Below are 23,965 nucleotides of genomic sequence, written 5' to 3'. Positions count from 1 at the left end.
AGGTTCAGGCTAGACATCAGGAAGTGCTACTTCAGTCAGGGCGACTAGGATCTGGAACCAACTTCCAGGGGAAGTGGTGCTCGCTCCTACCCTGGGGGTTTTCAAAAGGAGGCTAGATAATCACCTAGCCATGGTCATTTGATCCCAAAATTCTTTCAGGGGGTCAGACTTGATGATCTGCTCAGGTCTCTTTCGAGTCTACCAACTATGAAACTATGAAAGGTAGTGGGACAGTCAAACTGGCACATGCAACAGAGTCGAAAAAAGGTTTTTCTAATGGAAGGTAAATTGCAGAGTAAGTTTGTTCCATCACATGATCGAATCCCAAATATAGTTATTACAACTAGTTGTTGCTGTTGGGCGTACGGTGACCCTCAAAGTGACCATGCAAAGGACAGAGGGCCTGACTATCCTGTTTTGTTATCTGTACATTTTATAATGGTAAGTAGTTGGGCTGCAACTTGATGAAACTGCAAATTTGTCACTTTATATTATATAAACACATAATGGGTACACGAAATACTTTACTCCCAATTAGAGCAAATTACTGCACAGTAAGCATCACCATCTATATATACAGATGCTTATTGTGCAGTAATTTGCTCTAATTGAGAGTAAATTTGCTACCTGTAAACACAAGTAGCAAATTTAATTGCAATTGCTTACCGCACTGTACGAGATGGGTAGATGGCCAACCAGGAGCAAATGCGCTCCCGGTCAGCCAGGCAGCAGGGGGCAGGAGACCACTCCCTGCCCCTAGAAGCTGCCTGCTACTGGGGTGGGCTCCACCACCAAAAACCAGGCAGGGACAATGTTCCCCTGCCCGAACAGCAGGGAGCTCCCAGCCCCTGCTGTGCAATCGTGATTGCGGAGCAGAGTCTGGGAGATTCTTATGTTGCTGCCCAGCTCCGGTATAATGGAGCAGGGGCTGGGAGATTCTTATCAGACAGAGGAGCAGGGGCTGGGAGCCACTGTTGCTCAGGCTGGGGGACGTTGGCAGCAGGCAGCTCCTGAGAGCAGAAAACAGTCTTCCAGCCCAGAAGACAGCTGTCTCCTGGTCCTGTGCTCTATTCCAGCTCCTGGGCTAGCACCTAGGGGGAGTCTAGCACTCCCCCTGGATGCTGCAGGGGGCCATTGCAGGGCCTGCAGTGGCAGGAGGAGACTGCTGCCATGAGCAGCAAATCTGCTCCCACTTCCCAGCATATGAAGACACCTGCCTGGGGTGGGTTTACTCTACAATAAATTACTTTAGACATTAATGATGCATGCCCCAGTGGCTGGGGGGACACGATGGTGGCAGGAGCGCAGCAGCAGTAAGCAGAGGAGCTCCTGCAGACGCTGCCAGCACTGTCGGCAGCAGGTGAGAACGGGGTGGTGAGATCCGACCAAGGGTTGGCGACCACCTGCCACTGCCACCAGTGGAGGAATCACAGACCATCCACAGATGCCATCAGCGCTGTTGGCAGTGGGATGGTGAGCAGTGACCACCTATGGGCACTGCCAACAGTGCTGGTGGCGTCTTTTTGCAGGGAGTGCACCGCCACACTCAGGGAGTGCACGTGCACCTGTGTGCACCCCCTACGCATTGCCCCTGCCTTTAGAGCAAACCCACTCCAGAGCATTTGCACGTGGACACACTGTATGTAAAACATAGAAGGAAAACTACAGGTCACCTTTTTTAATTAGCCTCCTATTATAAACCCATACTTCAATTCCCAAGTAAAAACTTAGGAGACTAATTTTAGGTACTCATTTTTTTAAATCTTGCCCACAGTTCTCTCAGGACACCATTATGGACATTCAGCCACCACTATAGCTTCAACCATCGGAGCAATTTTATAGTTTCTTGTTTGACCTAATTGTATCCGTGGTTTTATAACACTAAACGCTATTCCTACAAGCTTCACCCTCCATCCCCTCAAGTCCCAGCAGCTTGCGGGGAGATGTGGTAGCAAAACAAACAGGCGTAAGATGACAAAGGAAAATAAATGAACTTGGGTTTTAGCAAGAATCTCAGAAGAGGACGGTTTATTAGGAGGAGAGAGAAAAGGTAGGAGGCGAAGGGTAGCAACATCAAGTGAGAGCAGAATTTCTGCCTCTGGTGCTCTTATGTTTTAAATGAGGACAGCCAAAAGGTGCAAAGAACACAGGTGGGAGGCAATGAATCATTTAATGTTTGCTCAGAAGGTATCCATATTTGCAGGAAAAAATAGTAAGAAATCATGAAGTTTCTGTCACAATGTGCAATCAAATGGGACAAACCCTACACCTGTTCCAGGTGGCACGACAGCATTAAATACTGTTCTTAAAGTTACTTTCCTTTCCAAGGTAACGTTTCTTACCAGCTGTCTAGAGGCTTCTCAACCAGACTAACTTGTGCTTTGTGCGTTTAATAACACAGTGATCCAGGGTATAAATATGTAAGGCTCCCCTTGATTCTCTGTAAAGATCAGCACTTGCCTTTGAATTTGAGAGGGGAGAAGACGGTGTAAAAAGCAATACTCATTAGCTTCTGAGCCTCTCCCCCAACCTTTTGTTTGATTTCTATTTTATAGCACAGGTGACGCGGTCTGACTCGCGAGCTGTTGTTTTCAACTGTTCCTCAGTGGAAAGAATCCTACAATTTGTTTCTATACGTGCTTCATTTCCAGATTTGCTGCTCTTTATCCCACTCCCCCAGGCTTCTCAGTCCCCATTGCCATGGCAACGCTCGGTGGTGTTGGTGGGTGGTGTCATCGCGGCAGGCTTCCCCACAGAAGAGCTCAGCCAGATGGATTATTTATGAACTCGCATGACAGTACCAGACCCACAGAAATACTTTTTTTGACAAATTTTTACTTCCCTAAAGGACAACGCTTCAAAAAAAATAACAACCTTATTCGGTGCCTTCTGACTCAAAAACCAAAATCCAAACAGGCCAAGGTACGGCACCACAGGGAGCAGGCCTTTCATTAGTTCCTAAAGCTACCTTTCTGCTGCCTGAAATCGTCTCTTACCCTTGAGAAGCACCTGTTGTTGTATCCCATAAATTGTGTATTACTGCTTCTGATTCCAGTCTATAACATTTGGGACTTTTTTTTATTATTATTATTATTATTTCTAGCTAGAATATATTTCAGACCCATTACAGCTAAACAAAGAATCAGGCACAACCTGTAAAATCATTGGGATTCTTTTAGTGCAGATGGTCTCATTAGACTGGTGTACAAAACACAAAAAATATTTGTTAGTGTGGTATAAATACTCTGTGGATCACCAGTAAAGTCTCTTTTCCATATGTGAATTGCTCTGACTCTCAGAAATCCAGCTCGGGCGTACCTGCTGCCTAAGCAGCATGCAAGCAGTCGATACATTAACATGTTACGTGTTGCCAGCACATTTCAGAGAAGATGAATAACTCCCAGTTTCTTCCAACTAGACCGCTGCTTTTGGACTTGATGAACCTTTGGGAGTATAGGACATATGGAGAGAAGGAGCATTAAGTGCAAGCCCCTGCTATTGCAGACAAGTATAGCACATGATCCTAGTCATAAGTGTATCTAGTCCATCGTAGAGCCAGTTGGATTTCTTTTGAAAGAGATGGACAGACACAATTCTACGAAAAAGAAATAGGTGGGCGTCTATCTTTTGAGTTCAGGTAAATGCACAGCCCTTTCTGCGTAAAATATTTTCCAGTGCATTTCAATGGAAGTACTTGCATGTCAGGGGGAGGGTGGTTCAGATGCTGTAACAACAGAGCATGTCAGAAGCATATCCTTAATCATCTCATTCCTTGTCTGGAGGCTGCTTTTATACAGTAGCCTCTGTGTCTTAAACAACAGAGTTGGCTGGCACAGTAGAAGGAGAGATTAAGAAATAGAGGAGAGAAGAAATAATTTTTAAAAAAATGTAGAAAGCACCTTAACAGAAGCCTTGTCATTCTTCATCTTCGGGTATAAATTTGGAGCGGTAGACTGGGTGAGAATACCTAGGTATGTAAGATACTGCTGAAGAGACTTGGCCAAGTTCACATCCTTTCCCAGCTCATAATTCCTTTCATTATCAGCAATCTGCTTTGAAAGCCTGCACATCAAAACCAAAAAAAAGAATGTTACCAACATAAAATGATACACACTGTACTCAGCAAAAATAAGGAATAATATTTTCCATCTGAATCTATAGTAGTTCGTTCTATGCAAATGCTCTTAAAAAAATCCCTAGAAAATTTAACACAATGCTAGAAGATGTAAAATATTGTTATAGCTCTGGGAGAAAAGTAAAAGCAAAAGTCCACTCATAAATTAATAAAACAATGTGCTATACTAATCATCCAGGAACAAATCAATGAATAATCTTCCATCAGGGTAAAATTATGTTTAGTGGAAAAAAGAGTATTTGTAAATATAAAAGAGGCAGCATTAGACTACACCCTAAACAGATGGGACTTCAATGGGACTTTGAAGAAATTACTAAACTATCATCAAAATCCATTTCCTTTGGGCCTGGAGGACTTACATACTGCCCTACAGAACGCAAACAAGCTGTTAGCTAAGGACACTGAGCAGTCAAACAGCTTATCATTGACCAAAGCGCAGACTCCAGGAAAGCGAAGAAAAGAGGTCACAGGTTTGAACATGAGTCCTCCAGTTTCATGACATTCTTATAAATGTAAGTGAGATTCATTTGTAAATGGGATATACAGATTAGCTTTACACAGATTTTGTATATACATTTTTAACAGATTATATTTAGCTCGAGTCAGAGTTTAGCCTGAGCCAGTACTCAGTGATCTGGTGTTTGTCTAAAGCTGCTCTCATTCTGCAGATTCTTTTTTGAGCAAAAAATGAAAGGAAGTTTCTAACTGTTGTGGCTGCAAAGAAAATGACAAAGAGTAGCTGCTGTGGGAGTGTCTGTGCCGGTCTGCAGAGAGCCTTGGACAATAGTTCTGAGGTGTTAACAGCTACACTCATCTATCTCTGCAAGATATTTGAGTCCTGGTGAGGATAATTTAAGTGTCAACATTGTTAACTACTCCATTCCTCATTCCTTCATTCCTCACCTCTCCAAAGAAAAGAGAAGGAGGGTCACAGCTCTGCATATTTTACTATGAGTGACATCTAATTTGGAAGCTACATCACATTTGGATGTCACCACTCCTCCACCCCCTCCTCCCCAACCAAGGACTCAAGCTGAAGGAGCTCAACGGGGCTCAAACAGAATGCAAGATTTTACTTTAAGTATCAGCAGTCTGCTGTGGCTAGTGCTCTTCTCTGTATTCACAAGGGGACCGCTTAGAGAGCAGAGTTATACTGAAAGTTGTCGTCTAAATTCTGACCCTAATTTGATTTATTTACAAGTTTGTATCTGAATTAAGTGTTCCCTCTTTTAATCTCCATTATAACAGTGTAACTTTGGCATTACCATACAGCAGTTACAGGATATTATGCTGGAGGAAGTCATGTCACAATCATGTCCCCATGAGTTCCCTCACTATGCCTTCAACAACAGGGTGTTTTTGGTAGCAGTCCTACCTGGGCGTTACATGATCCAGAGTGAATGCAGCAGCACAGACTCTGAGCCAGCTGGCAAGGGATGAGATGCGAGGAGATGCAGCAGAGAATTGCCAGCCCAAGAGGAGTGTCAAGGGTTCCACATACTGCACATGCTTTGTACCTTCCTTATTTTGGACCGCACCTTAGTCCTCAGCATAATCTAGACAACCATGAAAGACTGCATAAATTCTGGCAAGGTGTCCCAGCTGTCTCCAAATCACTGCCAAGGCTATCTGTAGTACTGTGAGCTGCAGCTGTGCCACACAGCACCCTCTACACCTGGGGGTTCTTTGGAAGACAGTATTATGGCTGCACACTCAGCTCCTGTCCAGAAGGAAGACTCCCCAGGCCTTATACAGGGCATGTAGAGTCACATGCTGCTCCTTTCAGTCAGCATACAGGATAGAGAAGTGAGGAGGACCAGTTGGTGTCCAGTAAGATGCAGACCTGTAATTACTTCTGCACAGAGAATTATAGGATCCTGGCACTAATTTACTGAAGTTCTTGTTTGATTTCTATGCTATTTGCATCCATGTACATACATTCTGGTACATCAGTATTCTCTTCCACTGTACCAGAATTTGATAGATTGGAAATCCAGGTCAGACTATCTGAAGCAAACTAAAATTCCCCTTTTGCTTCCCAAACTATTTAGTTTGAAATCAAGCTCAGATGCTGTACCAGCTTTGAAGTCTGTAGGTCAGTACTCATTCTGCTTCAGCAGAGACCAAAAAATCCAAAAAGCTCTCATCCCAGAAGGAACCACAAACTCAAGTGTTTCTTCCTCATACATCAGTTAATCTGTAATATCACATTTCTCTTTTCTTCATTTTTTTTAAAGAAGAAAGGGAATCAAAATAGAAATGCAAGACCAAATTCTACCTTCAGACATGCCAGTGAAGTCAGTGGGAATTTGTGTACATATATGAAGGCAGAATTTAAGTTTGTGTTTTTCAAGCTCCTATTTATGGCAGCTACATTGTCACTTACTTAGTGAAACAAGGGAGTTATCACTTGGACTTTTCTACCTGATCAAGAGATGATAATCATCCCAAATTACATTACAATTTAGTACTAAGTATATTTTGAGAACTTTTTTTTTTAATGTTTCCATGTAAAATGAACAATTAAAAAATATATTGCATTGCAATGTTTTAAATGAAGAGTTCCTTTTTTAAGTATCTGACAAATACTTCTAGGAAATGTAAATACCTTTGCAGTTCATTTAATATCCTTACTGTTAACCTAGTTAACACAAAGTAAAATGCCTTCTAAATGAACTGTGATTAGCACAGTATTAAAATATCTTTTTTAAAGCTCACAAAGGCATTCAGGAGAAACAGAAAAAACATGAAGGAAAAAGTAGTTTGCAAGCAGAATTAGGGACCTGTTGTACATTTATTTTGCTATATAGTTAGCGTCCAATTTATTTTAAAACAAGGAAATTGAATGCAAATAACTACTGAACATAAACCATAAAGTTAATGTTATATGTAGTAATGCAAATGTTTAGATAATTAATACATTGTTCTTACATAAAGATAACAATGTATGTTTCCTAGAAAAATTAGAACTTAAAATGTTATTGGCTGCTGGTATTCAAAATCCAAACCACTGCACTGCAGAAACATAGCACTCTTCAATAGATGCTGTGCAACTAATAGGTGCTGTGATTTGTAAGCTAAAGAGATTCTCCTTTTTTAAAAAGCGCAGCAATCTTAATGATGGTTTTATTAAATAAAAATATTACTCTCTACTTTCTAAATTGAAGTTTGTAGGAAACTTCTATGTTTCTGCTTAATTGCATCGATAAACATAACTGTCATTTATTTCTTCTAAGCAAAATGATTTTTTCCTTTACTTTAGATCCTTTTTCCAACAGTGTTTTTTCGCAGATTTAATAGGGACCCATGAAATACCATGTACACACCAGTCATCTCCAACAGAAGGAACTTTCATCTTGCAACCAGTTTCCCTGCTTGCTTGTTATTTTTGTGCGCATGAAATTCCATGTTCTCTGCTCCTCCAGACAACAGATGCATTAATTTAACTTAAGTCAATTTACCTTACAAGTGTCTGAGTCTATTTCCTTCCTAAAAGGGAAAACTGTGGGGATTAATGACTCATTAAAGGACTTTACATTGTTTTATTACATGCCACCCATAATAAATCATTCTGTGATGCCATATTGCCACCTTTGATAATTTAATTCATTTTATATATATAGATAGATACAGCTATATAATGGCTAGGGCTGCTGTGGGGACACAGACCTCAGAGCACTTTCCCTGGGGTGGCTGCGAGGAGACAGATCTCAGACTCCTTCCCCCTCAGTGCTGCACTCCTCCCGCCCCTCCCCCCACCCAGGTTGTAGAGTGCCATGAGGCCAGGACCACTGTTAGCACAGAAACCTCCTTCCTCAAATCCAGGCTTTGCATGGGGCCAGGATCAGAGGATGTTACTGACTCAGGTCAGTGACAGCTGGGGGCACAGGGCTAGCTTAGCTCTCAGGAAAAGCAACCAAGCTGTGCCCAAGGCTAGAGTGCAGCTCTGCACAATGCCACCTGGGATGGCAGCAATCACGCACTAAGTTAACCCCTGATGAGATCTGGCACAGACATTCAATAAAGCACTCTAACAGAAAGCACTTTAGGTACACATCCATCAATTAGAGCAGGAGTCACCATTTTGAAGTGTTTTATGTGCCATGAATGTCTGTTCTGTTAGAACTGTGAAGACCCTTCTGCATGCTTAAAGTTCATTAAAAGTAACATCTGTACCTAGCCATACAGACTAACTCTACTGTAACAAACGTACTGTTTCAAGCCTACATTTTTATTTCAAAGAGAACAATCTACCAGAGACATAATTCTTATCCACACTGTACAGAAGTTCTCACTCAGTTGCACAGTGGACTGAAGTGAAGATGAATATATAGTCCAAAATCCTGTGCATGATGGCTAAAAATTTTGGAGCATCATACCACTGGAAGATTTCCAGAGAGACACATCATCTTAAGCGCAGTAATTCCTGGGATATTATACCTTAAAAACTACATCGTTGTATGTAGGGCAGATAAACTATTTTAGGCCCTTTTTATGTTGTTTGTGTTTTTACAGTCTTTATGTATTTTTAACTGTTCTACTCCCAAACCCTGTCCATTAGTGCTCACTGGGGATCTCTACACTATGTCCCCTGCCTTGGGTACAGGAGCAGGTACAGAACCCAGCACTTCAGTAGATGCCTTTTAAGTGTGGTGGAGCATGGAGGTGAAAGCGTCTAAAATCCATGCAAGAAGCAAAAATGCCTGATTAAGTGGCTACAATTAGACTCATAAAATGCTGCAATTCAACTCATAAAATGATTTAGGTCATGGTGTCTGTAGTTCTCAGTTATTCCAACTCCTGTTCCTAACAATATTTTAAATACTATTGTGCCACTGATTTCTGCCCGGTCTGTGCATGATATGTTGAGTATTGTGCATAGGAATTTGATTGTGGGGACATTCCATCATCTTCAAAGACATCATTATAGCCCATAACACCACCGAAGACTTACCTTGGTATGTCGGACCCCTCGGATGAGAAGACATCAGGATGCCAGTTGTGGATTTTATGAATGCTTGAGAGTTCCTGGGCAATAACATGCTGCGTGTAATCATCTTGCCACGTAAAACCTGATAAGTAAGGACAAGAAGACAAAGCAAATGAAGAGAACTAACTAACCAACCAATTTTAGCAGTTAAGCTGGACAAAAATCTCTTACATAGAAAACAATTATAAACAGAAGTTTTGCTTGCAGAAGTTTTGCTTGCTCTCTGAGTAATTCAGGGGCTGAATTGCAGGTCCTCTTCTCCTGCAAACAGTTTTATTAATCAGACTTTTCTAAATACCCACCCTGTTAAAAGTGCTCTCCTCTTGGAAGACAGTGGGTGTTCTGATGGAGGAAGAGATTACACCCACGACTTTTAGCGTGGCTAGTGGTATGGTGCTACAAACCAATTCTGGTATATGATAAAATGCTAGTATGGTTAGTTATTGAAAAAGATATATCTGGCTCAACCACGTGAAGGATAGACTTCTGTAACTCATTGGTGATAACTGACAGGAAGTTACTTTACACAGGCATTTTTTTCATTTCTGGCCACCTCTCAATAAATGCAGTATACTGCCCCTTCCCCCACTTACCTTTTCAGGGAAAGCCAAGCATGTACAATGTTAAGGGAACAGGGTTGTTAAAAGTGGAAGCAATTATTGTGGGGTTTAATGTACCACATCTGTGGGGCCAATTTATGTCATCTTTATACTCAGATGCTGTGACAAAGAGCTTTATAACAAGGGTGAAGTATAGCTATAAAAGCAAATTCCATGTGATTACGCATTAATTACACACACTGCTGATCTCATAGTAATTATGCTTGGAATAATGATATAACCCCAAGAATAATTGTTATCCAATTTGTAGATTTTTAGATGTTACGGTAACACTTTTATTGGACAACACCATGCAATTATCTGTTATTATCTAATAACTAAATATCATATAATTGCAGAGACATTCTGTTTTGATGGCTTGCACAATAAAACATGGCCAAAACACTTCAAATATAGACATGTATAGTTTATACGTGACCCTGTCATCAGGTGCTATCAATGCTGCCAAGAATATGACATATTGTAAGGAAAGGTGCTCAACCTCGAGCATGCTGTGTCATTCAGCCCTTGGGTCTTCCCACAGGTTTGGAAATTTGACAGCAGGGCGGGGAGTGCAAGACTTGGGGAGCAGGACGGGGGGTGCGGGATGCAGGTGCAGCAGCACTGGGAAAAGGGGCTATTCCCTGCTGCTGCTCGCCCAGCCGGGATGGAGGGGGCAGGGGCAAGATACATGCGCAGCTCACTCCAGGTGGAAGGGGACAAGTGGCAGTAGGGCATAGCCCCCACTTCCAGTGCTGCTCCGCCTGCTGCCCTGCACTGGCTGACAAGTGGCAGCAGTGCCCACCCTCCCACACCAGCTGGCAACTGGCGGCAGCACAGAGTCCCCACTCCCGGTGCTGATGTGGGTGCAGCAGTACTAGGAGCAGGAGCTCTGCCCTGCTGCTGCTTGCCCAGTCGGCGTGGGAGTGGGGGCGCAATGCAGGCGTGGCTCACTCTGGGTGGAAGGCAGCAAACAGCAACGAGTCATAGCCCCCCTCCCAGTGCTCCCCCCACTCCCCCAGCCCCAACAGACTTACCAGCTGGAGGCAGCTATGTCAGCTGCCTGTTTAGTCTATGGCCCTATCCCCGAAGCGGTGCCAAATCTTTCAGATCTGATTCGGCCGAATTGAATCAGGACAGTGATTTGAATCTCCAAATTGAATCACTGTCTTCTGAATTGGCCAAATCTGAATCCGAAGAGAATACTTGCCACTTCGCACAGGCCTAGTAGCTAGTTGGACTGGGAAGCAGGATTTCTGAGAATAACAGTTACTTACCTATTTTACGTAAGTATTGTATGGCTTAATCTTTGTAAAGTTCTTTGGGATCTTCAGAAAAGCTGATATACAGCCCCAGGTCAGCAGGGCATTAAGCACGTGGAATTACTGAGATCTGAGATCAGGACTACCTTAGAAACTTTTGCCAACATAGCCATGTCAGCTGGGACATTTTTGATAGGCTTCCTTCCACACTGTCTACAGTAGCACTTTTGCTACAGCTAGAACATGAAAGTGTGCTTGCCTGTACAGCCCATTCTCCTTGCTGTATTGGTACAAAATATACCAGCAAAAGCACTTTTTTATTGGTAAAAGCCATGTTTAACAAGCTTGTTAAGAAACAGGAATGTTTTCTTGTAAATTGGTATTGCATAATAAAATGCAGTCTTGTCCTTAGGCATATGCTTACATCCCCTTGATAAATACAGGACCTATGTATTTACAAAGCTAAAAGAAAATGACAGGCATTAGTATTTTTTTTTAAAACCTTTCTTTTTCAATTAACGCTGGAAATGTTATTCCATTAATGGAAAACAGAATGAACTGCTTGGACACAACACGTATGCTTATGAAGGCTTTAGCAACCAAACTATTTGGCATATAATGACTCAATTCTGCTTCCTCTTTTCCTTTCTCAGAAGAAATGCTACACAATTTTACTGAAGAAATACTTCAGTAAGAAACCTCTTTGATGTTTATGGCTACTCAATATGATTTAGACCACTCAGGGGTGAGGAACCTCCAATGCTTTCTGAGATCTGCTTCATCCTTTTCAAATGCAAATCTCACCTTTCCCAAACATACACTGTAAGTGGCTGGATTCAAAACATCTGTAAATCTCTAAATCTAAGGCTACTCAGAGAATTTATTTTTAGCAGAATATATAAAGAATGAGTCACTGTGGTTACACACTTACTGCTACCTGGTGTTATTAGCAATGTTTTAGGAATAATGTTATTTATTTGTTCAAGTTTATTCCACTGTTGCTTAGAACAGTTTTTACAAAACTGACTTAAAAAAAAAGCTAGGACAAAAATCAGGAATAAGTACTTGACTCAATAACTCAGGACAATGAATGCATATCAGTGCCACTAACATGCTTGAAAAAAACAACCCTTTAAGAATGCTTTTGGACATTTTAACCAGTGCTTCCAAAAGAATTAAAATCCACCCTTTGGTCCTTATCCTATAGAAGTAGCTACATTGCTGTTGAAGGGACTACTCACATAAATAAATACTTCTGGCATAAGCAAGGATGGTAGGATCAGGCTTTTAGCAGTAATTTGAGACTCTGGAGAGTCCCAAAACATCCTCCCTCCTGGATGGATGCATACCTGCGCATGCACACACATACATGTGTGAACACACGTGCACAGTTTTTTCTCTTAAAAGTTCTGCTGGAAACAAAGCACAGAATTCCTCTGCAGTCCTAGCAGGGAATATGAAACGTGACTCTATAAATCTTCAGCTATTTATAGCCACAGAAAAACATGAAAACAGGTACTAGCCACATCAAGTCTACATGTACCAAAATCCTTGTCAAAAAGTGGCCTCATTAAATGAACAACGCTACAGAACAAAAATAAAATATTGTAATCCTCCTTCTTGGTGATCATTACAATTACTTCTATTACGGAATCAGGGATAATTTTCTTTACACTGCATTAGTCTTTTCTCCCAATCCATTTCAAAATATTACAAGGATATGAAAGAATACATGCAAGAGATGAAAAGAAAACAGAAGCAAGATAGAGGGAAATCTCATACGGATGTTAAGGAAAACATGGGAATAATCTTTGCTACAATCTCTACGCTTATTCCTAATTTTGATTTGCATACTGCCCAACGTGACATCAGGGAACCTAAATTTTCCATGATTCAGGAAAATCTTCATTCCTTATGCATTAGTCTGAATTGCTATTTATTGATGCAATTGTTTCAGAAACTGCAAGGTGTGTTAAGCTAACCTTCTGCCATTCGTGTTCTAACATTGTTTCAGTTTGAAAAAAAAATCCTCTCTCCCACACACTGAGCTCAATAAAATAACACACGCAAGAACTCTAAAACCAAGCTGACAGCTGCAATCAAAATTAAGTTTGAGAAGCAGCTTATGACGCTGTATGGCAATTTCCTGTCCCCTTTGTCTCTGCTACCACACCTAGTGCCTGCTCCTGGCTCACAACCCAATTATAACAATTCAACTCCACTGGTTGAGCAGGATCACAGTTGTGCTGTTGTACACACATTACTTCCATGTCATTAAAGTGGAACTGTACTCTGGGACACCCACCTACTGATTAACTGTCCCCCTGCTGGAGCTGTGTCTAGGCTACGTATCTTCCAACTGTGAATTCCCACAGATAGACAATGCCAAAGCCCACACTACTCATCTTGGACTCCAGTGAGAGAAGGATTCTGGTTCATGGTTAATTGCTGCACAAAAATAAGCTATAGGATGAGATTGCTCTCGATTAATATTGTGAAGGAAGGGGCTTTGAATGAGAAGCCAAACATATGTTGCTCTCTTTCCACGTGGAGGATAAATACATATTTACTCTCCCTAGGCAAGGCAGTACAAAGATTACTTCTAATATTTTTTAATTGAAATTGCTTAATCTGCATTTATGTGAAAATAAAGGTCAAGGCAGAGCTACAAAAGGCAAGATATTCATGCCTCCAGCCTAAACTACCCACAGGTAATAGCATTACTCCAGATTCACACTGAGCTCATAATACGAACCTTCCTGTATCTTGCACAAGGGATCTTATGCAATATTTTCTTTCCCATGCAAGGTTAAATATAAATTATTACAGTTGTTATTTATACTATTAAAAAGGACAATGATTGTGTGAACACAGACTCTGCCCCAAAAGCAATGCAATCTTTTTTTTTTTTTTGGTAAAATGAAATGGAAGGCAATCCATGCTATGTAGTGAAGTAATTAGAGTCATAGCACATATACCTAAGGGAATTTAGAGGTATCCTAATATTTGCTATGCAGTTTTATTTTTCCCTCCGTTATTTTGCTTTTGCGTCCAAACAAATTATATATATATATATATATATATATATATAAAATCTCACAATTAATAACATGCTTATTTTTCTTGCCCTTTTTGTTCTTTGCCTCTTATTAGTAAAACCACATCCTTAGCTGATGTAAATTGGTCTAGTTTCATTGACTTCAATGAACTGTACTAACTTAACACCAGCTGAGGGTCAGGGCCAATCACTCCATTCCTGGGGTTAATCTGTACACAACGTTCACATTTCGGAAATTTGATTCCTGACTGCTCAAAACACTGGACTGTTCCCCATCTGTTCCAGTCCCATCCATTCAGGTTTGTAAAATATGTTTATTTCTTAGAATAACCTTCTGTTTGTGTTCCCCTACTACGGCAGGGGTGGCCAACCTGCCACACACCTGCTACAAGTGGCACAGGAAGCCTTTGTTTGCGGCACACAGCAGACTGGGGAGGGAGCAGGGAACAAAGTGACAGGCAGTACAGAGAGCAGAAAACAGAGTAACAGATCAAGCAAATAGAACAGGGTAAGGAGCAGAAAGTGGAGCAGCAGATTGGACATAGGAAAGGGATCCAAGTGGCACTCGGGGGGGGGGGAGTAGGGCTTACTTTATGGCATGCCTGCCGATAAGGTTGGCCTCCACTGTACTAAGGAAAACTGTAAGCTGCTAGCTTACACAAAACAACCTAGTGTAAATCAGCATAGCTCAACCTAAGTCAATGGAAACATGCCAAGTCCTACCAACTGATGATCTGGCCCTTTGAATCAGCCTGCTCATACTATTGTCTCTCTTTTTAACATTGTGGGAGAAACTCTCAAAGCTCTCAGAGTGAGTTAGATGAACCTGACTGGTGTCTGACAGGATAATGATATGAAACTATGCTGGCTTTTGTGCCAAGTGAAATCCAAAATGATTAGTTCTACATCAATATATTGGCAGCAAAATGATTCTCTATATCAAGTCCATTCAAAGTGACAGGAGATTATTATATATTGGCAGTAACTTATATAGCAAACCCAATCCTTCTTTGTCAAGAAAATTCCTCCATAAAGACCAGAAAACCTCAAAAGGAGTCGCAATTGATGCCAAAGCATGTTACTTATTTGATTCTATTTTTCAGTTGTGACATTAAATTATTTTCCACTTTTTGGTAATATATTCCTATTTGTCCTCATGCAGTATATAGTAAAATAGGTTTTCCTCTGTGCTCTTTTCAACTGCTACTTTATTTTAGTGAGAAAACTTAGTTGTAGAGCTCAGAGAGTTTCAGCCCCCATGCCATGTGTTGAAAATTGTTAATGCCTCCTTTAGCTGTCAGAATGTCTGCAGAATTGTGTGCGACTGGCTTTCTTCCCTATTCTTGCAACAGACAGGTCAACAATAGACGTGACTTTCTGCAAGTTGCCTTTCCACAATCCCTAGAGGAGCAGCACTCATTCTCATTGCAGGCCTCCATTTTCAGTGCTCAAGGACACATCCAATGATGTTCACGTATGTTAATACCAGTCTGCTCCCAGTTGTAGCTGTAATGCCTGGGCTGTTGTGTATATAGAAAAAAATATACTTTCAAGTGCCATAGTTTCCACCTGTAAATGTATCCAAAGATTGAAATCTCAATGTTTTCCATTATAATAAAAGAAAACCAGGACTTTTCTCAATATTACATTTGTAACACAACTCATGCTGGCAAATTAATATCAATACTTATTACAGAGAAGCTAGCTCACACCTCCATACACTTAAGGTTACAACTGGCTTTCTATTATAAATGCTGTGTTTTTAGCTGCCCTGAAAATTCACTTGAAACTTCAGCCTGAAAATGATCAGATTTATTGTGAAAACAAAGAAGGACTTTACGAAGTTTGAAATACAATTGTTAAATTGCTTCTGAGTTACAGTTCACTAAAAAAATACTCTGATTTGAAATTCTGACTTCTGTCCAACATTTCTTTGTCTCCTGTTTAGTTATAGACATCTGGTTACAGTCCCTCCAGTCCTTCCATAAAATTAAATCTCCTTGTAACAGCACATAGCTATGAACAGCTATTAAATACTTTGTTATGAATATTCTGTACCTCTCAATTTCCAGATGAGTCACAGGCCCAAATTTGATCCCAAATAACTAGGGCAGGGGAGTTATTTAACCAGGGACAGTACTAACCATATGCTGTTACAGGGTAAGTTCCCTCTGTTGGACTCCCTCTGGATGCAACTTAATTAGAACACACAAGCTATTTTGATAGCTACAAGAACTCTTCATTTGGCTCAAATGGTAAGGAGGTCTGGTTTCAGAGTTAAAGTTCCAGGTTGTGTTTTGCTCTCATATGTATATATACACATGGTAGTCGTGACGGGGGCAAGCTCAGGGCCGAGTCTCAAGTTGGCCCACCCACCTGTCCAAGTAGGGCAATCCACCCTGTCTTGCCTGCCACGATGTTGCGGTTGTCATAACTGGTGATATACTGTGCAAGGCTGCCCATTCTATGCCCTGATGCCAGGGGCACTATCCACAGCTCCGTACCGCCCATGCCTCACAGATGGTATCCAATATGTCACTATGCTCCCGGCCTAAAGCCAGGCCAATTTAGTACTATGTCAGGTCTCATTTACTCACATGCTCATACCACCCCCCTTCCACTGAGGCCACTTGCGCTCCACCCTCTCTCACAGGGTCTCTTGCCCACCACATGATACCGTGCCTCCTTCACTCTGCCCTGCTCCCTTGAGTGTCCCTGTAGGCCATCAGGCTTATCCGAATCATACCTCAGGTAACAACACGCAGTCTTTTGGGCCTCTCCCGTGACCCTCACCTGGGTAGTGGCCAACCGATTCACAAAACGGAGGGCTAACTCTGCCCAAACCTCTCCCTGGGCTTCTCACACCCTGCAACTTGATGTCCTGGGGGTTGGGCCATGTGCTGTCCTTCTGGCTGTCACACAGCCCTACTCAGCACAACCCCATGGGCTGCCCTTCAGGTTGATCCTCAGCCCTACTCAACTCTTGTCAGGGTCTTCACTACCGCCCCATCTCTGGGGTCACACAACTATCCCCTCCCTGACCCCCTTACCCACAGTGTTGTGGGACCTGGGGATATCAAGGTGCCCTGACCTACCTCTCATCAGGTAGGTAGGAAGTCCTTGTATTTGTGTGGGGCTGCTGCCACTGGCAGTCCCACTAGGCTTTCCTTCCCCAGCAGTTTTAGGTCATGCCCAGGACCAGGAGCCTCCAAGCTATCCCCTTAGTTCCTACTCTTACCTCCAAGATCTTCCAAGCTGCAAGGGAGCTGGATGGTGCTGCTTCCTCGGCTGCAAGCAGGTAATTGCTCTCTGCTGGCTGATCTTTGTTTGAAAATGGCTGCCTTAATGAGGCACCTGTCAGCTGCCTGCTGCAGCCCTTCAAGTGGCAGGCACCAAAGATGCAGTGCTGCAGTGTAGTCTATTCATTTAAGAGTAGGAAGATGGCAGGGCAGGGCATCACCTTTTAGACTTAATTTGTTCGAAGCCATCAGCTTTCATATGCTACAAGCCTATTTTGACAAAGTAGGGGATGGGTCCATGGCCTGGATCAGGCTCATGGACCCCGCCACGCACATGTCTGAACCACCACAGGCAGCACCTTCCTGCGCTGGGCTGAGCTGGGTTGGACTGGGCCAGGCTGGGCCAGGATAGATGCCAGCTTCAGTGTACACTCTAAGCAGCACAGCCTAGGACATGGCCTCAGAAAGCACCGCAGGCAGTGCAACTCATGACCCAGCCCCAGCGAGTGCTGCAGGCAGTAGACATCTGAGGCACTGCATATGGGGCCAGTCCAGTGCAGTATGTGGGTCAACAGGGCATCACTGAGGCCAGATTATGGGGCTCTGAGTTTCTGTGTATGGAACCTATGATGGGGATGTCAAACATTTGAAATGTGGGCCAGATCTGACAAGATCTCACACTGGATAACCAGTACTGCCAACTACAACAGTTGATCAGGGAAAGTCCATGTTCCCCAAAATAGTGAAATTAAAAAACACAACAATTAAATTACTTTCTTCATGATGTTGGGGAAGCTACCAAATCACATGAAAAGGTATGTGCTCATTTATAATTCAACCTTAAATACATGCATTAAATTTCCCTCTCTCCCTGTCCCCCACCCCAGAAAAGGACCTCTCTGTCATCTTCCAACAGAGAACTTCCAGTTCACTTTCCCAGACTTTGGGAACTGTCATTATTTCACTCTCTACCCCCTTTCTAGGAAATTTTCCTGTCCTTCTAGATTCTTTTCTTCATGTCACACAAGTCTTCTTTCACCATAAACCACATTTTCATGCCCTCATTCCATAACTTTGACTCCTATTTGTGGCACATGCAATTACGTTAATGTTATAAGATGACTTTACAATACTGAAAATGAATGGCACTTTCCAATGTGCTATAAGCAATATAAACAAAATTCATAGTTCTTTCCTATTTTGTTTCATTCTATTTCATGTTACATACAACATGTTACATACAACATCAGCCACAGTTTCTAAGAGAAAATCAGGGTTCCTGGGGGGCAAGAAGGGGGAAGAGGAGGCATTGCTCCTTGGTCTTGAATTATACCATAACCTTTAACAAGATAGTAAGGCTTGGACAGGTCACATTGCTCAGATAAGCATGCTGAATTACATAGCTATAACTGTTGTACTTACACAAACAAACTCAATGCAAATTGCAACATTCTTCACATATTTTATTTTAAAAGCCTAACAGCAAAACCCTTCCTTCAGATCTACCTAATGGATCTTACCTCTGGTATCCTTTTCTCCCTGCATATGATAAATACCAGAAAAATCAATGTCAGAACTTGAGGGGCAAAGCTTATTTGCAGATGTGCAAGACATGTAACTTAGACAATTACTCACTTTCAAGTTTCAAGTTCCAAGTTCAGGAGCAAAATTGTCTTGGCAATTTATTTCTGAAACTGCTGTACCACTAGTATATATCAAACCACAGCATGCATCAGACTAAGGATGGAAACGCATCGCCTTTATGCCACCATATTTTTTTATGGTGGCACAACGGCAAAAAAACCAGATGTCCATGACCCTTGTCATGCCACAAATACCCACTATTTGTGGTCACAACCCAGGTGGTAACATTATCTGCTGCTTTATTGCAGCAGATATCTCTTTTCTTTATGGTGAGATAGCACGGGTAGCCTGAAACTGCCTGTGCTCTCTGGCTGCCCCAGGCAGGCGCTCCCAGGGCTACAGGGGTCTGATCCTATGTGCTCTTGGAATTCCTGTGCAGGATCAAATGCCTCACACCCCAAGAGCACCTGCCCAGATTCCCTGCTTACAGGAACATGCCTCTTGAGATTTCCAAAAGCACATCTCTCTAAGCACATAAAACCAGCTTTCCCTGCTTACAGAGGTGCCTCGAAGATTCCCCAGGGCAAGTCTCTCTAAGCGGGGAACCACAGGTTTTCCTGCTTAAAAATGAGCCTTGGGGATTCCACAGGGTCTCTCTCTAAGTGGGGAAAGTTGGGATTCTCCACTTACAGATGCACACAGGGGAACCTCCAAGGTATGCCTCTAAGTGGGGAACGCGTAATTCATTGCCTTGCAGGATTGAGCCCTTTCTTCATGTGGGACAAAGGGTGATGTGTTTTGTTAAAATATTTTTTGTTAAAGAGTACACCTGCTCTCCCACTTACTATGCTGTAACTTAGGCTGAGGACAGCAGAGATAGATAGGCCTTGAGAATCGAAGATAAATACTTCATCATTTAAAATTAGGGGAAAAATCTCCTAAACATACACACAGAGTGCATGAGAGGGCAACAGCATCTGTGAGAGAGAGAGGAAGCAAGGGAAAAAAAGCCTATTTCTAATTGTACAATTCAATTTCCATTTTTTGCATATCACTTTTCTTCTTTGGCCATGGGTACCTAAAATGACTAATGGTGACATGCCATACTGTTCTGATGTAACCCTGAAAAGCAATTTACCCCAGTTGCAACAGTGGCAAACTGATTCCTGAACTGATCAGGGCTAAGTGTCAGCATTTGAATGCCTACCTTTCAGTGAAGAGCTTCCTTGTTTTTCATGGTTTTTAAAGCAAAGCCTGCCCATCTGTATACAGCTGCCATGATATAATTAATGATATAATTATGCCCCATCTTCTACTCTCCATTCATGTGCATATGAACAGAACACTTGCAATATCTTGCTTTAGAGTATAAATACCTCCAGTCAGCAGCAGTACAGTACCTAGCACAAAACAGTCCTAATTCTGATTGGGACCTATCAGCCTGGTATGCTGCTGTTGCTGTTATTATTATTATAACACAGGAGTTATAGCATTGAGGGTTCTCTTAGGAAATATGGAAAATCATGACAGCCAAAAACTTTCTAATGCAGAATCCTGGACAAGTTGGTTTGCCTGAAGTAAAGATGAACATCCTGCAGCACAGTGTTCCAAAAAAGGGATGATTAATGCTGCACATGTCCCAGTTTGAACTTACCCCATACACAGGAAGTGCACACTGAGTTTGTTCAACCTTAAAACACCACCTACAATTTCCAGCCAAAGGAGTACTTCTTCCAATCTCTTGGGCTTGTAACAAAACAGCTTTTTAACTTGCTACAGAGGATACATGTTACATAACTACAGTAATACACACTGTTTCCTTTATAAATTCCTGGTTCATTTGTCTCACTTTCCAAAATGTGGTTCCTTATTTGATGTTCACTTTCTCTGCCATGACTCAGCACAGTTAGCAGCTTAGGGAAGGACAATAAATCTCTCTTTTGGAGTACTTTCCAAATGCTGATTTACTGACTGGCACTCATCAGCAATCCCTCATAATTGAGGATGATTGTCCTCCATTATTGTCTTATCTGTAGGTCCAAAGATGGCTGACAAGGGCAACCCATGATTGACAGATTCCACTATAACTAAGGCACATGTGTCCATGAGGAGTGGGTAGCTCTGGATTCTTCACTTGGACCACAACATGCTGTTTCTGCCACTCCTACTTTTTCATCTCCTGTTGTCACTGTAAGGTTTCAGAGTACTGAGATCTTTGCAGCTGGCTCTTCCTCCATTTGGGGCAGCCATCCACTGAGTGATAGTCTCACATTAACTGAGGTCGATGTTGCATTTTTTTCAAGTTCGCCTTGAGGACATCCTTGAAGTGCTTCCTCTGCCCTCTGCTTGAGCATACGCCTTGACTGAGCTGGGAAAATAAAACTTGCTTCAGGAGTCTGGAGTCGGACATCCAGATGACATGGCCAGCCCAGCAAAGTTGATGTTGATCATCGCCTTCATGTTTGTGGTGTTTTATTGTGAAAGGATGCTAACATCAGCGCATCCACCTTCCTACTGGATTCAAGGGATCTTCCACAGGCAGTATTGATGGTACTTCTCCAGAAACCTCCTGTACGTTGTCCATGTCTCAGCTCTTTACAGTAAGGTAGGGATCATGTCTTCTTGATAAACCATGAATTTGATTTCAAATTTGATGTCATGATCTTGGAATAACCATTTCCTCAGGTATCTGAAGCCTGCATTTGCACATTTGAGGCAATGTTGGAATTCGTCATCACGTCAGCCTTCTGCAAGATATGGCTTCTGAGGCAAAGGGAATACTCAACATTCTCCAAAGTCTCACTATAAAGCTGAATTACCAGAGGTGGTGACAGCTCATTAAGAGCTTGTTGATGAGGGACCTTAGTCTTCTGAATGTTAAGCATCAGTCCCGTATGTCTCTGTAAAGATGGCAAGGATTGCCTGAAGGTCCGCTTCTGAGTAAGCATACACTATAACATCCTCAGTGTACTGGAACTCTACGACTGAGGTAGGGGTAGGCTTAGTTTTGACTTGGAGTTGGCTGAGATTAGACACCATTCAGTAGTTTAATCCCACTCCAACTGGAAGCTTGTTGGTGGTCAGATGTAGCATCGCAGTAAGGAATATTGAGAAGAGTGTTGGAAGGATGACGCAGCTTTGATTAACTCCAGCATTAAAGGAGTCTCAAAGATCTCAAAGGTATCTGTGACAGATCCATTGCTGAGGACCACTACTCACATACCATCATAAAGCAAGGGAAGAATGGTGATGGTTTTCTGTGGCTGTCGGTGCCTCAGAAGGATTTACTGATTGACCCTTATATGTGGTCAACAGCAATCTGCCTGGTTCCTGTTTCCTTTCTAACTTCTTTACGATCTTTCCATGGTTTGTCTCTTCCAGCTGATTACTTTAAAGATTGCTGTGCCTAAAAGTTTTAGTTGGATATCCTCACTGCCACTAACTCAGAATTTGTTGAATTTTTGATTGAGGTTAAAGATAAATGATAGCTACTTTATAGCATCCAGGGCAGATGTGGGAGTAAGCTCTGAGCTTCAAATCTGGAGCCAAAATCCCTAGACACATAGAAAAATAGGTCTGGAAGAAAGCACAGGAAGTTGCCTAATTTAAATCCCTGTGAAAGGCAGAAATATCCTTGTCTATGCAACTGGTTGCACAGAGATTCCATGGCCACTCTAGGTAATCTGTTCTAGTGTTTAACCACTCTCAAAGTTAGTAAGTTATTCTTGATATCCAACCTAACTTTCCCTTGTTGTAATTTAAGACGGTTACTCTGTAACCTGTTCCACATGGACAGAGAGAATACTTGATCACGTGCTCATTTCTGTATTGAAGACTTCTTCTCTTCTCCAGACTAAATAACCTTAGTTCTTCCAATCTTGTCTTGTATAACATATTTTCTAGACCCCTAATATTAATTTTTATGTCTCTCTGCTCTCTGTTTCTTAAAAGTAGTGCAGTCTCACAAATCATTCCTCAATTTGTATTTGTGTATATGATTGTATCATCTTAAATACAGTACTTTGCACTTGGCTCTTGTTGAATTCCATTCATTTAATTTCAGACTGTTTCTTCAGTTTATCAAGATAATTTTGATACTTAATTGTAACAGGGACCTTTTAGCTCCCTGTTATGAAAGAGGGCAAAATACTGCTGCGGAGCTTCTTTTCTCCCCTTCTCCCCTCCCCAGAGATAAGACACCACAGAGATAAGGGCTGTGGACTGCAGACACATACTTAAATAGGAGCTAGTGACTCATTAACCCAAAGAGCAGACACAGAAGACAGATGACTCATTGGGAAGAAGGTGACACCCTGTGGATAGATAAAAAGAGAGAACTGCCCAGAGTCAGGACGGGCGGGAAATGCAACCACCCAAACAGACGGAGAGAAAGACAGAGGCAGAGAGAGTGAGGGGGGCAGAGGGATGAGTGAGCACACAGGCAGCTGTATAGAAAGAGCTCCCAGATGGATACCTGGCTTCCCCGGGAAGTGGGAAGGTGGAACTTAAAGCCGCAGCATTTTGTTTCTTGCTCTTAGGGAGCAATTACCCCAGTCAGGGAGGATTTTGTTTTGAGTTGGAAGGTGGCAGCTTGCATTTTATGTTGATTAGAACTAGTGGATTGAATTGTGACTAACAAGGGGAGGAAGATGCCACACTGGTAACCAAGTGGCATATGGCTGTTTTGAGCCCTCCCAGGAGCCAGGCTCAAGGCACAGACAAGCAGCAAATGGTAAGTGTGAAAGCCTAGGCCAGAGAAGACCACAGCCCAAGAGGAACAAGAACCAAAGCCCAAGAGAAGTGAAAAGCCAGAGCGCAAGAGGGTGAAATTGGGGATAGGACCAATAAGTGAGGTCTGGAACAGTGGGCCTGGGTTAACAGACCAGTTAGAGTTGAAAATTGGAATCTGGGAAGGCCAAAGCCCCAGCAAAGGAGTGGAGGCCCAAGGGGATCCAGTGTTGTTATGCAGGCAAAATGCCCCAACTGAGTGATGATCCATAACAACTGCAAAGTGTAGGCATGGTTGTAGGGAGGTCAGAGCCAATGAAGAGGGCTTATAAAATGCCTGGTGCACTTGTACACCAAAGAAGAGCTTATC

General features: G+C 42.3%; 1 protein-coding gene across 1 annotated transcript in view; it reads right to left on the bottom strand.

The window, feature by feature from the left end:
• The window catches only part of PTPRN2 (protein tyrosine phosphatase receptor type N2), a 1,011,953-nt gene that overhangs the window by 620,457 nt on the left and 367,531 nt on the right, over nucleotides 1-23,965 (bottom strand). The window contains exons 4-5 of the mRNA XM_090047600.1: nucleotides 9,090-9,207; nucleotides 3,900-4,062 (exon numbers count right to left, since the gene is read on the bottom strand). Coding sequence (XP_089903726.1) covers nucleotides 3,900-4,062; nucleotides 9,090-9,207 — 281 coding nt within the window. The remainder of the gene's footprint in view (nucleotides 1-3,899; nucleotides 4,063-9,089; nucleotides 9,208-23,965) is intronic.

This window comes from Crocodylus siamensis, chromosome 5, assembly GCF_052110815.1.
Source record: "Crocodylus siamensis isolate JL-2025a chromosome 5, ASM5211081v1, whole genome shotgun sequence".
NCBI classification, from domain to species: domain Eukaryota; kingdom Metazoa; phylum Chordata; order Crocodylia; family Crocodylidae; genus Crocodylus; species Crocodylus siamensis.
This window is presented reverse-complemented; position numbering and strand designations above follow the sequence as displayed.